This window comes from Musca domestica, unplaced genomic scaffold, assembly GCF_030504385.1.
Source record: "Musca domestica strain aabys unplaced genomic scaffold, Musca_domestica.polishedcontigs.V.1.1 17, whole genome shotgun sequence".
NCBI lineage: Eukaryota > Metazoa > Arthropoda > Insecta > Diptera > Muscidae > Musca > Musca domestica.
The window spans coordinates 10,888,321-10,900,950 of NW_026712230.1; the positions used below are offsets into that span (position 1 = coordinate 10,888,321).

The window sequence follows — 12,630 nt, forward strand, 5'->3', positions numbered from 1 at the left end:
CGGCCACATAGATTATTTGACATAGAATTTTACACTAGTCAAAACTAAATACCTTTCAATATGGTCTTCTAAAAGTTACAAATTCAAAATTACTTTTGATTGTTAAAATGTTGCTAAGACCTTTATAATACTGACAATTGAAGTGTGAACATTTAATTAAATACCATTATATAACGAATACAAAGAGCTACTGGTGAATAGGAAATAAATCATAAAGTGTATTAAAGCACATTTGGTCAAAGAGTATTAGGAGATAATATTATATAAGAGCTAAGTGAGAACAAATATATACCTTTTGTAACATCAATCACCCCAACAATAATATATGAAAGATGCATATTAAATTTGGTGACCTCTATCGTAGCTGTAAATAGTGAACGGAGAGGCCCACGGACATATTTCATAGACAAAGATTTATAACATACTTTATGGGGTCTATAACTTTTACAAACGGATGACACCTTATTTGTGAGGGTTAAATTAAAGTCATGTTGCCAGGATTTCAATTTAGAAATGTTGAGGTCGAAAACTCAAAAAAATTGGAAACATATATACAAATGTATATGTAAAATGTCCTTCATTCACCATAAATATTGTCCACTCCAAATAAATGAGTTGAGAAGAATGCAACAATAACTCACAAAACAAGGAAAACATCAATAATCATGAACACCACCAAATTTGTGGATTGACGATAGTTGCAAGTCAAAGTTTTTATCAAAGCTTAGGCTTTTTTAATTAGAAATGTTAACCGTTTACAACTTATATTAGGTTCTTAAAAATATGCATTACTCGCTAATACTATGGGCCAGCAACGCGGTCCGGGATAGCTTGTTCATATATAAAATTTTGATCTGCCCTGCCCCTGTTTCGATGCTTTTAACTTCAACGGACTTTGCATGTTTTATAAGTTTGGTGATCGTCTTATTAGGAAATCGTTCATCTTCAGGATTTTTTCTGACGTCATGTTCATTCTTGAAATCGAATTTGCTATTGCTGATATTGAAGACTCTTCGTATGAAGTTTGTTGCTGTATTTATTTTTCTCCTTCGATGATGTTTTGAAAGATATTTAGTTAACACTGAAAACCCACCTCTTAGGCGGTATTTTTTGTGCCCAATAACATCTTTAGTGTTTTATCTGGTCCCTTTAAATGTTTTCCATCTATGGATATATTTTTGTCTACCGAAGTTCTTTGAATGGCTTCTGTATATAAGAGATATTCGACATCTGTACATAGGACACCTGCAATATACAGGTGAGGTGAAAAAACTGCAACCATTTTCAGACTGCTGTCACTCCTAAGAAACTCGTCCGATATCTGTTAAAATTATTCAGCCCATTATATTGTTTACAAGCGTACAAAAGCATTTTGGTGAGAATTTTCCAGAAAAAAAGGTATTTTTTCCAGAAAAAAAGGTATTTGTGATGTGGCTATCGTTAGAACATTAGCATTTAAATATAAACAAATATTTTGTGTCTTGTACCACCGCTCGTTACCGTGATACTGGTAGCGTAGCCCGACGTCAAGGAAGTGGACGGAGGATACAGCAACATCAGCAACATCATCATATCGCAATATTCCTTTCGGTAAATATTAAAAAATGAGTTCTGGTTAAAGCCATTGAAATTCCAAAAAGTTCAAGAACTTACACCGCAACAGAAAGAAAGTAGACTCAAAAGAGCTAAAGAGTTGCTTCGCTTGGCCGAAAGTAGTAAACTGTCGAATTTGGTTTCCTCCGATGAGAAAACAATCGTTGTCCAGCAGTTTATAAACAATCAAAATGGTCGTGTTTACTCGTCAAAGAGGTCAGTTGAAAACGTACACCTTCGGTTGGCCACCAGAACTCAAGCGTCGGCCATGGTGAATGTGTGGGCCGCCATAACAGTCGATGGTCGCTCTTCGCTCGTATTAATTGACCGTGGCATCAGAATAAATGCCGAATTATCGGAGGGTGTATTAAAGCTTTGGGCACGCAAACATGGTTACAAAATGACGTTCCTCGCTTAATTTCCAGCGCACAATAGCCACCAAAATCTCCGAATACCAATCCGTTGGACTATTGTGTCTGGAGTATTTCGGAAAGTAAGGTTGGCACTAAAAAAATACCAAAGTGTTGATCACCTCAAGCAAGCGCTTCTTCGGAACAACATTCGGGCAGCGTGTTTCGGTTTGAATGGCCGGGGATAATTCGTGCCAAAGGTGACCAATTCGCACAAATCTAAACTTATTCTAAAATTTGATGCTATTTCCGACATTTTTTTCTTTCATTCAATAAAATTAAAAAAAGAAATAAAAATGGCGTTTGACTTTGTTGCAGACTTTTTTATCTCTCCTTTTATTTGGGAACTTAAAATCCTCTTTAGGTTTTCTGAACACAAAATACCTTCTCTAGGTTTTTCAGTTATGGAATAGCCAATACACTTCGGCTTTGCCGAGTGTTATATTAGTTTACTTGCTGTTTTTGTTGTTGCCTTTATTTTGTATCTTCGTAATGAGGTTAACATTTCATTCATTGTTCTGAGTATGGCGTCATTTTGTTCGGTACTGTCGCATAACGTGGAGGTTGAAATCTGTGCTCATTCTCAGCTCAGTATTTCTCTTTTGATTCTCTCTCGCACTCCATATTCTCCCTAGCCAAGTGAGAGTATTAATCATTATTGCTTTGCGAAAATTGTGTGTGTACGTGCGTGCGTAAGGCAACCTGTCGCATGGCTCCCCTCCTAACAGGCAAAAGACGATTCCTTTTTGGAGTTGTGTTTGGAATTGAGAGAACGAGTTTAGTTTGTATTCGACCGCCGCCTTTTGCGTTACTTTGTGATTTTTAGCAAAACGCTGTAGAATTTTGCCGGTATTTCTTTTTCTTTGGTTGCCTTGCAACCACAGTTGTATTTTGACAAAGAATAGTATCCAGTGCGGGTTTTGTTGTTGAAATTGTTGCTTTTTTGCGTGGTGTGTTGTTCGAGGACAGTGAATATTGTTGCAATCATAATGGCCAACTCCACATTGTGTGCCATAATTGGCTGGGGAAGTGCAGTGCTGACATTTATTGGCACCATATATTCCTGCGTTCTGCTGGCAATCGATATTGACAGATATCAACATGAAAGGGAAAATCCGGATGGAACCCTTTACTTTGTTAGTGGTGAGTTAGTGAAATCCTCAAAATTCTCCAGAAATTTTAATCCTTTTTTATTGTCGCCCAGATTTTGATTTGACAGAAGTTATTATTGCTGTGGTGGCCTTTGCGGCCATGTTTATAGCTTCCGTTTTATTAATAATTGGTCTGCGAAAGGTGGGTATTGCACGGCAAAGAAAAAAAGGTCAGCGTGGTATTCATAGTATCTCCTCTTCTCTTCCTCTACACCAACAGAAACGTCATCAGTACATAGCCATTTGGATTGGTGTCACCGCTGTATGTATTGTCCTGAATTTGTTGCGTTTGATACGAAGTCAACGTTCAATGGCTCAAAATCTTTTGACTGTGGGTAAGTGTGTGTTCGGAGTGTATGTGTGTGATTCTTCTAGAAAAACATTGAAATTTTATAAAATATTCAAAACTTTATTTAAACGCAATATTTGGGTGTGAAGGAAGATAAAATGAAGAAATTAGCAACAGAATATTGAACAAGCAAGGCAGAAGGTTGTTTGGTCAACGGTGTTTTTGAACAAACACAGGCAGGCGTACACCTACACATGTACACGTGCTAGGAAATACAATACGAAACTGAAATGATTTTAGTAGTTGCTGTTGGTTATCGAAGGTTTGGTTTGGTAGAACTCCAACCCGGCAGTGTTATGGTATTATTCATTTTGTATCGCCTTGTTTGTATTAAACGTTGAGTAGGAGAATAGATAATGGAACTGCATTTTAATTTCTAAATTTTTAAATGGGTTTCAATTCCTTTTCTCGAAAATTGTCGATTCATTCCATGTTTAAATATTGTACCCTTATAACGGTACCACCCGAAAATCACTATTTGGAAAGATCTTTTTCAACCTAACTAGCTGTAATATAGCCATTTACAAGATTGTTTTTGCAAATTTAAATCCTAATGGGTTCATAAACTAACTAAATATTTTATAACTAATTAATTTATTTTTCGACCTTTTTCCAATTTTTTTTTAAATAAACTTTAGGTTAATATTGTTATTTAACCCAATATACTTCGAAATTTCCAAATTGAATATACCTTAATAGAATGAGATACAGTAGCTGAGATAAATTAATTAACATAGCAGTGGAACATACAAAAAAGAAAAAAGGTGTAAGTTCGGCCGGGTCATTTGGAACGATTTTGACAATTTTCAAAAAAATAAAATCCGTTAAAAATTCTGTTAAAATCTTAAAAATACCGAATGTAGCCATTATATTAGTGTCTATACGACGACGTGGTCCTTCATAGGCAACTTTTGTCATGAGCCATTACAATATTCAAATGCGAAACTTTAAAAAATCGGTGAATTTTCTGTCATAGGCTGTATTATCCATAACGAAAGTCAAATACCAAATTTGAAACAATTCCGGTGAATAATGGCGCTAAAATTGTCTAAGTACCGAATATCGGGAGGTACCGTTATATAGGTGCTATACGAAGACGTAGACCTGCACAGACTATTTTCTGTCTCAGGCTGTAGTATCCATTACGAACTTCAAATACCAAATTTGAAACAATTCCGGTGAATAATGTCGTTAAATTGTCAAAATACCGAATATCGGGAGGTACTATACTATATATTAATACTATATTGGGTCTATACGACGTGGACCAGCGCAGACAATTTTCTGTCTTTGGCTGTTGTATCCATTACGATATACCAAAACGGGGACCTCCATGGTCCATTTTCAATACCAAAAGTCCTGCAGACATACATTTGATATACATTTGAGTAAAATTTTATCAACCAACTTCATTCATTCCGAAGCTAGAGTGATTTCCATAGACGGACAGACGGACGGACGTCGCTAAATCGACATAGAATTTTTGCTGATCAAGAATATATATACTTTGTGGGGTATAAAGTGTATATTTGGAGATTTTACAAACGGAATGACAAACTTAATATACCCTCCATACTATGGTGGAGGGCATGGCTTGGGAGCATTGATGTGTCAAAAAAAATTAAATATTTTTTCAAATATAAGTAGATATTTAAGTTTTCTTATATTACGTCATTCGGAGGCTATTATAATTCGCGTTTTCAACAATTTTTACAAATTTAAATAATTTTCCATTCAACATTTTCAATTCCAAAATTGGTTTGACAGTTCATTGTCCCAGCAGCTGTGTCGACGCGTCTACCTATATTCTTCTACCATGGGTGGAGGGTATAAAAATACGTTCTAACATTAAATTCTAACAGGGCAAATGATAAGGGAATGAATGGCATATTGTCATATATGATGGCTTATAAAGGCAAAAAGTCAATGCAGGGAATTCGCTGCAATTTAGAACTAAGATACATAAATTGATTATTTGACTATTTCACTTTTGATTTAGGTCTATCGATCATAGAAGACAAGTTGGATAGAATTAGCGTTCGAACATAAATAGTATGGTACCGTACCGTAGTGTTCAGTACCGTTCCGAGGTGGAGTGGCGAACGAAGATAATGCACCGTACCGGAGCACAACCATTAAAAAATATTTTAGTGATACTGTACCGGAGCACAACTAGAATCGTACTGTACCGCTGTCGGAGCACTACAAAACGTAGTGTACCGCAGTCGGAGCATACGAAATCGTAGTGTTCCGCAGCCGGAGCCTACAAAATCGTAGTGTACCACATGGCGGAACATATAAAAAAAATTTACCGGTAGTGTACCACATGTGTGTTGTTTACAACTTGTGAGAAAAATTAGATTTTGGATGTTTTTGATCATGCAAAAAATTTCTAATACAATTCAATATTATGAAATAAAAGTTTATTTTTGTCATGTATGTTTAGATTAGTTGCGAAATTGAAGATAGTAGAAAACCAGTAAAGAAAGTCTTAAAGTCGGGCGGGGCCGACTTTATGGTACCCTACACCACTTTGCTAATTAAGTAGAGCTCCACATAACAATTAAAAGTTTTTATGGGAGAATTCAATCATACACGCTATTATATTATAATTATAATTTAAAGTTCAAAGGACTAAATATTCCGAAGCATTTGTATCTTTTAAATTCGGAATTGTATTGCCCATTTGGTGTAAAATTAATTTGAAATCGGATAAATATATATATATATATATATATATATATATATATATATATATATATATATATATATATATATATATATATATATATATATATATATATATATATATATATATATGGGAGCTATATCCAAATCTGAACCGATCTCGATAAAATTTGGCAAAGATATTTCTGAGCTGTATTTGATATATTTCCCTGAAAGTCGTTGTTACGGAGTGCATATTACGGTTGTGGGTAACAAATATAACAAATCGGATGAATAATATATATGGAAGCTATAGCTATATCTGAACCGATCTTCACCAAATTTGGTGATAAGTGCCAAATTACATCCCATTTGGAAAAATATTAGACGTTTGGTGCACAATATAAGGTAAATCGGACGAAGTTATATATGGAAGCTATATCCAAATCTGAACCGATCTCGATAAAATTTAGCAAATGTATTTCTGAGCTGTATTTGATATATTTCCCCAAATATTGTTGTTGCATAGTGCATATTACGGCGGCGGTGGACAAAAATAACAAATCGGATGAACAATATATATGGGAGCTATAGCTATATCTGAACCGATTTCGATCAAATTTGGCATACATATTTTCAGGCCTAATTTGGATGTATATGCAAAATTCCATACAATTCGGGCTGGTATTACACGTTTGGTGCACAATAAAAGGCAAATCAGACGAAGATATATATGGGAGCTATATCTAAATTTTGACCGATTATCTCCAATTTCAATAGGGTTCGTCCTTGGGCCAAACAAAAGATCTTTGCAAAATTTCATCTGGATCGGGCAATAAATGCGTCCTGTACTTTGTTTACAAAAATACATGGACAGACGGACGGACGGACATGCATAAATCGACTCAGAATGTGATTCTATGCAGATCATCAAAAGGAGCTATGGGTCTATCTCGTTTCCTTTTGCCTGTTACAAACAAATGCACAAAGACATAATACCCTGACCACCTTGTGGTGTAGGGTATAAAAAATGACCAAAAACCATTGAAAATTGAAATTTTTAATTTTCCGCGAAAAAGGGTATTTTAGTCGTTGCGTTGTAATGGGTTATTCTGCAGATACTTTACTTGCTATTTTGTGGTATCGAGAAATCAATGAATGTACGCGTAAAAAAAATTAATATTTTACAAAATATGGCAATTGTATGATTTCGATTTTTTTTAATGTGGCACATGTGGTACACTGCGATTTTTTAATGCTCCGACTGCGGTACACTACGATCATTGTTGTGTTCCGGTACAGTATCACTAAAATATTTTTTAGTGGTAGTGTATCGGTACACAACCGCTAAATTGTTTTTAGTGATACTGTACCGGTACTGTACACTATGTTTATGTACTGTCTATTTTCGAACGCTGGATAGAATACAGGAATTCACAAATATAACACATTGTATTTTTTAATATTTTAAAGTTCTGCGTTAACAACAATAGATATATTAAATACGATGATAAAGTATACAAACAGAAGAAAAGGACTACGAATCGTGTCTTCTCCATGCGATGAAACTACTTGACACGGTTACAGAGAAGCTACTTGACGCCTGTCAGGAACAAATTGCGAAGAAGAATATGGATGATTTTTTTTTTAATTTTTAAGGGTAGGGTAGGTTAAATCAAAAGTTGATACTATGACGATAATTAAGAAATTGAATAACAATATGAAGTTCACAATAGAAGAGCGATTTGATACCATAGCTTGACATCCTTATAACACAGAGTAATGGGAAATTGAAAGTTTCCACTCTAAGCACCCCAGAATCAACACAGGACGAAACTTTGTAAACATTAAATATAAGTGATTAAAAATTTTATGACAATAGCAAAAAGAAACCAGTAAGGAAAAGTCGAAATTCGTGTGGGCCAACTATTTGATACCCTACACCACTATGCATATTCAGTAGAATTTATTTGAAGTTGATCATACCACCTATCAACTTTTGGTACCAAATATTGTTGTGGGGGACTTAAAGACCAAATCTGATGAAACATATATATGGGAGCAATAGTTATATCTGAAGCGATTTCCACCAAATTTAATATACTTGCTTCTAGACTGGATTCGGTTGGATGTGCCAAAATTTAGGTCATTTGGCCATTGGTGATATTGGCCATTTGGTGCACAATTAACCCGAAATCGGTTGAAGATAAAAATGGGAGCTATATTTAAATTTAAACCGAATCTCAACTAATTTGCTTGCGCCAAACGAATATTGTTTGGAAAATTTCATCTCAATTGGATAATAAATGCGACCTGCATTTTTGTTCACAAAAATACATGGTCAGACTGACGGATGGACAGACTGACTTACATGCATAAATTGACTCAGAAAGTGATTCTATGAAAATTCCCAAAAAGTAACTATGGGTCCATCTCGCTTCCTTCTCCATGTTACAAACAAATGCACAAAGACATTATACCCTTACCACTATGTGGTGCAAAGTATAATAATAAAGGACGAATAACCAAAAATGAATTCCTAAAATAGTTAATTGAAATTTTACTATCTATTAGCTGGCCCGGTCCGCGTTGCTGGTCCCAATGCTTATTGTTCAATGCCGATTTATTTTTTAGAAAATTATAATCTTCAAATTAAATTGAATTGTCTTAGCCATAAAAATTGCAACCTTATGCTTCTTTCTTTTGCTAAGAAATATCGATTTTCAGCAGCAGGTGCCAGTTTTCATGATTTAGGTTTGTTGATGCTTTTCTTGTTTAGTTGATTATTGCTGTAGTCTTTTGACATCTCAAACAATTTCGGTGGGTATTGTACCTAAACGTTTACCTAATACCAAATATAGGGAGATACTGATATATGGGGCCATACGAAAACCTGGACCTGCATAGAAAATTTTCTATCACAGACTGTAGTTCCCACCACGAACTCTAAATACGTAATTTGAAACAATTACGATGAATAATAAAGCTATATGGGGACTATATAAAAATGATTCGAAAATTAAGGAAGCGAATTCATCGAAACCCGCGTCGCAGTGGCCAAAAAATGGCTCGTGAGCTGAACATATCGCAATATTCCATTCGTCAAATTTTAAAAGACAATATTGAGGTCGGGAGAAAGCCATTGAAATTCCAAAAAGTGCAAGAACATAAACAGCAAGAGAAAGGAAAGAGCTAAAGAGTTGCTTCACATGGCCGAATTTGGTTTTCTGCGATGAGAAAACATTAGTTCTACAATTTTGCACAGATCAGTCTTTTGTCTGCAGAGAGGTCAAGATGATGGGCTATATCGGTCCACGATATCGTATGGAGAGACACTATGGAGAGACACAGCCTTCATGGCTATATCGGTCCACGATATCGTATGGAGAGACACTATGGAGAGACACAGTCTTCAGCTGGTCTATGGAGAGACACAGCCTTCAGGGCTATATCGGTCCACGATATCGATATTTTTCAATGGATGTGGGTAAAATCATGAAAATACCGAATATCGGGGGGTACCGTTGTATGGGGGCTATAGGATATCGTGGACCGATGTAGCCCATCATCTTGACCTCTCTGCAGACAAAACACTGATCTGTGCAAAATTGTAGTTGCCCATCTCAATTCGTTTTGACTTATTATTGATCAGCGTAAAATTCTAGGCCGATCCGTTATTCCGTCTTTCCGTCTGTTGTAATTACGCTACGGTCAAAACGAATTAAAATAGGAAGCTAAAATCCTGTACATATCTGTCTTTTGTCTGCATGTAGGCCAAGTTTGAAGAAGGGCTATATCGATCCACGATATCGTATAGACCCCACATAACGGTAGCCCAATATTCGGTATTTTGATGATTCTAGCCAAAATTGTTAATAAAACCCACAAAAAGAGTTCCTTCCCAGTACTTTACTCACTGTAAGAGTATTGTTTATATAAGTACACGATATCGTACATTCCCAATATAACGGTAACTCCTTATGCTCGGCATTTTCAATGGAATTGTCTAAAAATCCATATTAGAAGTTCTTTCTAAGCACTTCCCTCTGGTAGAGAAATGTCCATATAGGTCACCGATATCGTATAGTCCACATACAACATTCCAGTTGTTTCAAATTTCGTATTTATTGTTGTGTTCCTTATGGAGCTACAGTCTATGACACAAAATTGTCTATGCAGGTCCAGATCGTCCGATCCTCACGAAATTTTGCACGAGGGTAGGGTTAGGGTCAGAATTAAAGCTTATTGTTCTTAAGATGTACATTTAGAGATGCAAATGGACTAAAAAAATTATTTGTTTCTATTCATAGGCCACAATTAAAAACTAATCCACACGGAATTTCGCATCAGAAGAGAGTTAGGGATAGGGAAGAAGACATTTTGGATGACCATTGGATTATATTTAGCTGTAAAATGGACAACAACTTTCGTGTGAAATTGTTTTGAATACTTACCAACACTACGGAGTGCGTAAATATTGCCCAAATTCTCCGGGTCAAAAAACTAAGGGTAACCTCTGGGCGGGGCTCTTTGACATTATTTCAAAAATGAAATCTTCCAAAATGGATTTGGATATAAGGGGACTTCGAACATATTGTAGTGTTGTAGGGTATCACATGGTCGGTCTCGTACGACTATAGCCTTTGCTTACTTGTTTTTTTTTCTAGTTTTGTATTTGAATATTGTAATTGCTTATGACAAAAGTTGTCTATACAGGTCCACGTCTTCGTATAGACCCCATTTAACGACTATATTCCGTATTTCTAAGATTTTAACAAATTTTTTTAATGGATTTTATTTTTATTTAATTTTTTTTTTTTTCAATTCAAGGTTTGGTCCGCCCGAACTTACTGTTTTTATATTTGTTTAATGTAATACTTATCAAAGTCACATTATGCACTCTATAGTAATAGTTGTGTTCCAGAACCTGCAAATTAGTACTAATTAGCACTAATTCTGCAACAACGCGTTCCCGTACTTCAAAAACTAGCAAAACTTGCAGCTCTCTCGAGAAAAAAATGGCGCTGAGTGGTGCACATTTCTGCTTGTTTTAGCTACATGAATTTGGCTGAGCAGAAATGTGCATATTGTAAATTTGACATTTAATTGGCAGGGCTAACAAGGTTGAAACATGTATTGATACATTTCAATAAAGAAAATTATCAACTTGAAAACTAAAGGAAAAACTAATATTTGTCGTGCAAAAAACAAAAAGAGAAAATATGGAGCAACTGATGTATTCACTTTTGGATGATTCCAGCAGTGAAGAGGACTGGCTGAATGAGGAATCAGATTATTAATTATTATTATAAATTATTAATTTTAACTTATCGTCTTCAATACTCATTTTTTAAATGTTGGCGCTCTTTTCAGTAAGGTTTCACCAGTCCGATTTAGGCTGTTTACTTTTGGAATTTTGAATTTTGACATTTTATCGCATTTCTGCTAATTTTCCGTTCCCTTATTTTTTGAGCAAACCTAAATGAGAATGACATTTCGAACTGTTCTCTATTCTGCTAGTTTTACTACTAAAAAAGTACTGGAACACAACTAATGTTATTTGGTACGATAGATACAAATGCCTCCTTCGAATTTCTACTGATTCAAAATCTGATATACCTGACATATATTAGTTTCCTCTGGTTCCAAAATATAACAGCTCTAAACAAATAATACGCATTCACAAAAGGTTCACATAGTGGTGTAGGGGATCATAAAGTCGGCCCAACCGACGTTTGACCTTTTTTTACTGGTTTATATACAGGTTAATGTACACTATAATTGCTGTGTTCCAGAACCTAGAGAATGTAAAACTTTTTACTACGATAACCGATTCTTCCTTCACGATATCGAAAAAAATACAAGACTCGTTGATTCTTGCAGATGCTGGGACTTTTCTGGAACAGAGAAAATATAAAGTTTTTACTTTTTAGTTAAAAAACTGTGATTGGTTCTAAAAGTATGATAAAATAACAATTTTTTCGATTTTATCTTCTCTTCTAGGCATACAAGTCTGCTTATGGTATCCCATTGTTAGCTACTACCGAGATATGCGTAAAGATTTAGTTCCCACCACAGCTGAGGAGGATCCCCTGGACTTTACATCAACATCAAAAATTCAACAAAATAACGTTGATAAGCAAAATCCTGCCGTACAGCCGCTATATCCCAAGATACCAGGCGCAGAGCAAAATGCTGCCGTTCCATTGGAGAGAACCAAGTTAACGGGCGAGGAGAAACCCACAAATACAACTTATCCAACATTACCAAAGGAGTGAAAGGAAATAGCAAAAATTTTATAAGACTATTTATATTCAAAAACCAAAGTGAAAAAAAATTAAATAAATATGATAATCAATGTAAAAGTAATAACAAACCTACATATATATTCTAAAATGCCTTGAAGTATATATCTATAATATTTATACGTTTTTTATAATTTTCTAAAATCAAGTAGTTG

General features: G+C 35.1%; 1 protein-coding gene across 1 annotated transcript; it reads left to right on the forward strand.

Moving 5' to 3' along the window:
• Positions 1-2,576: 2,576 nt before the first annotated feature.
• On the forward strand, positions 2,577-12,574 carry LOC101892376 (uncharacterized). The gene is made up of 4 exons (XM_005178347.4): positions 2,577-3,146; positions 3,208-3,296; positions 3,375-3,489; positions 12,174-12,574. Exons 1-4 carry the CDS (start codon positions 2,993-2,995, stop codon positions 12,446-12,448), a joined length of 633 nt encoding a protein of 210 aa, XP_005178404.2. The 5' UTR covers positions 2,577-2,992; the 3' UTR covers positions 12,449-12,574.
• Positions 12,575-12,630: the final 56 nt, after the last annotated feature.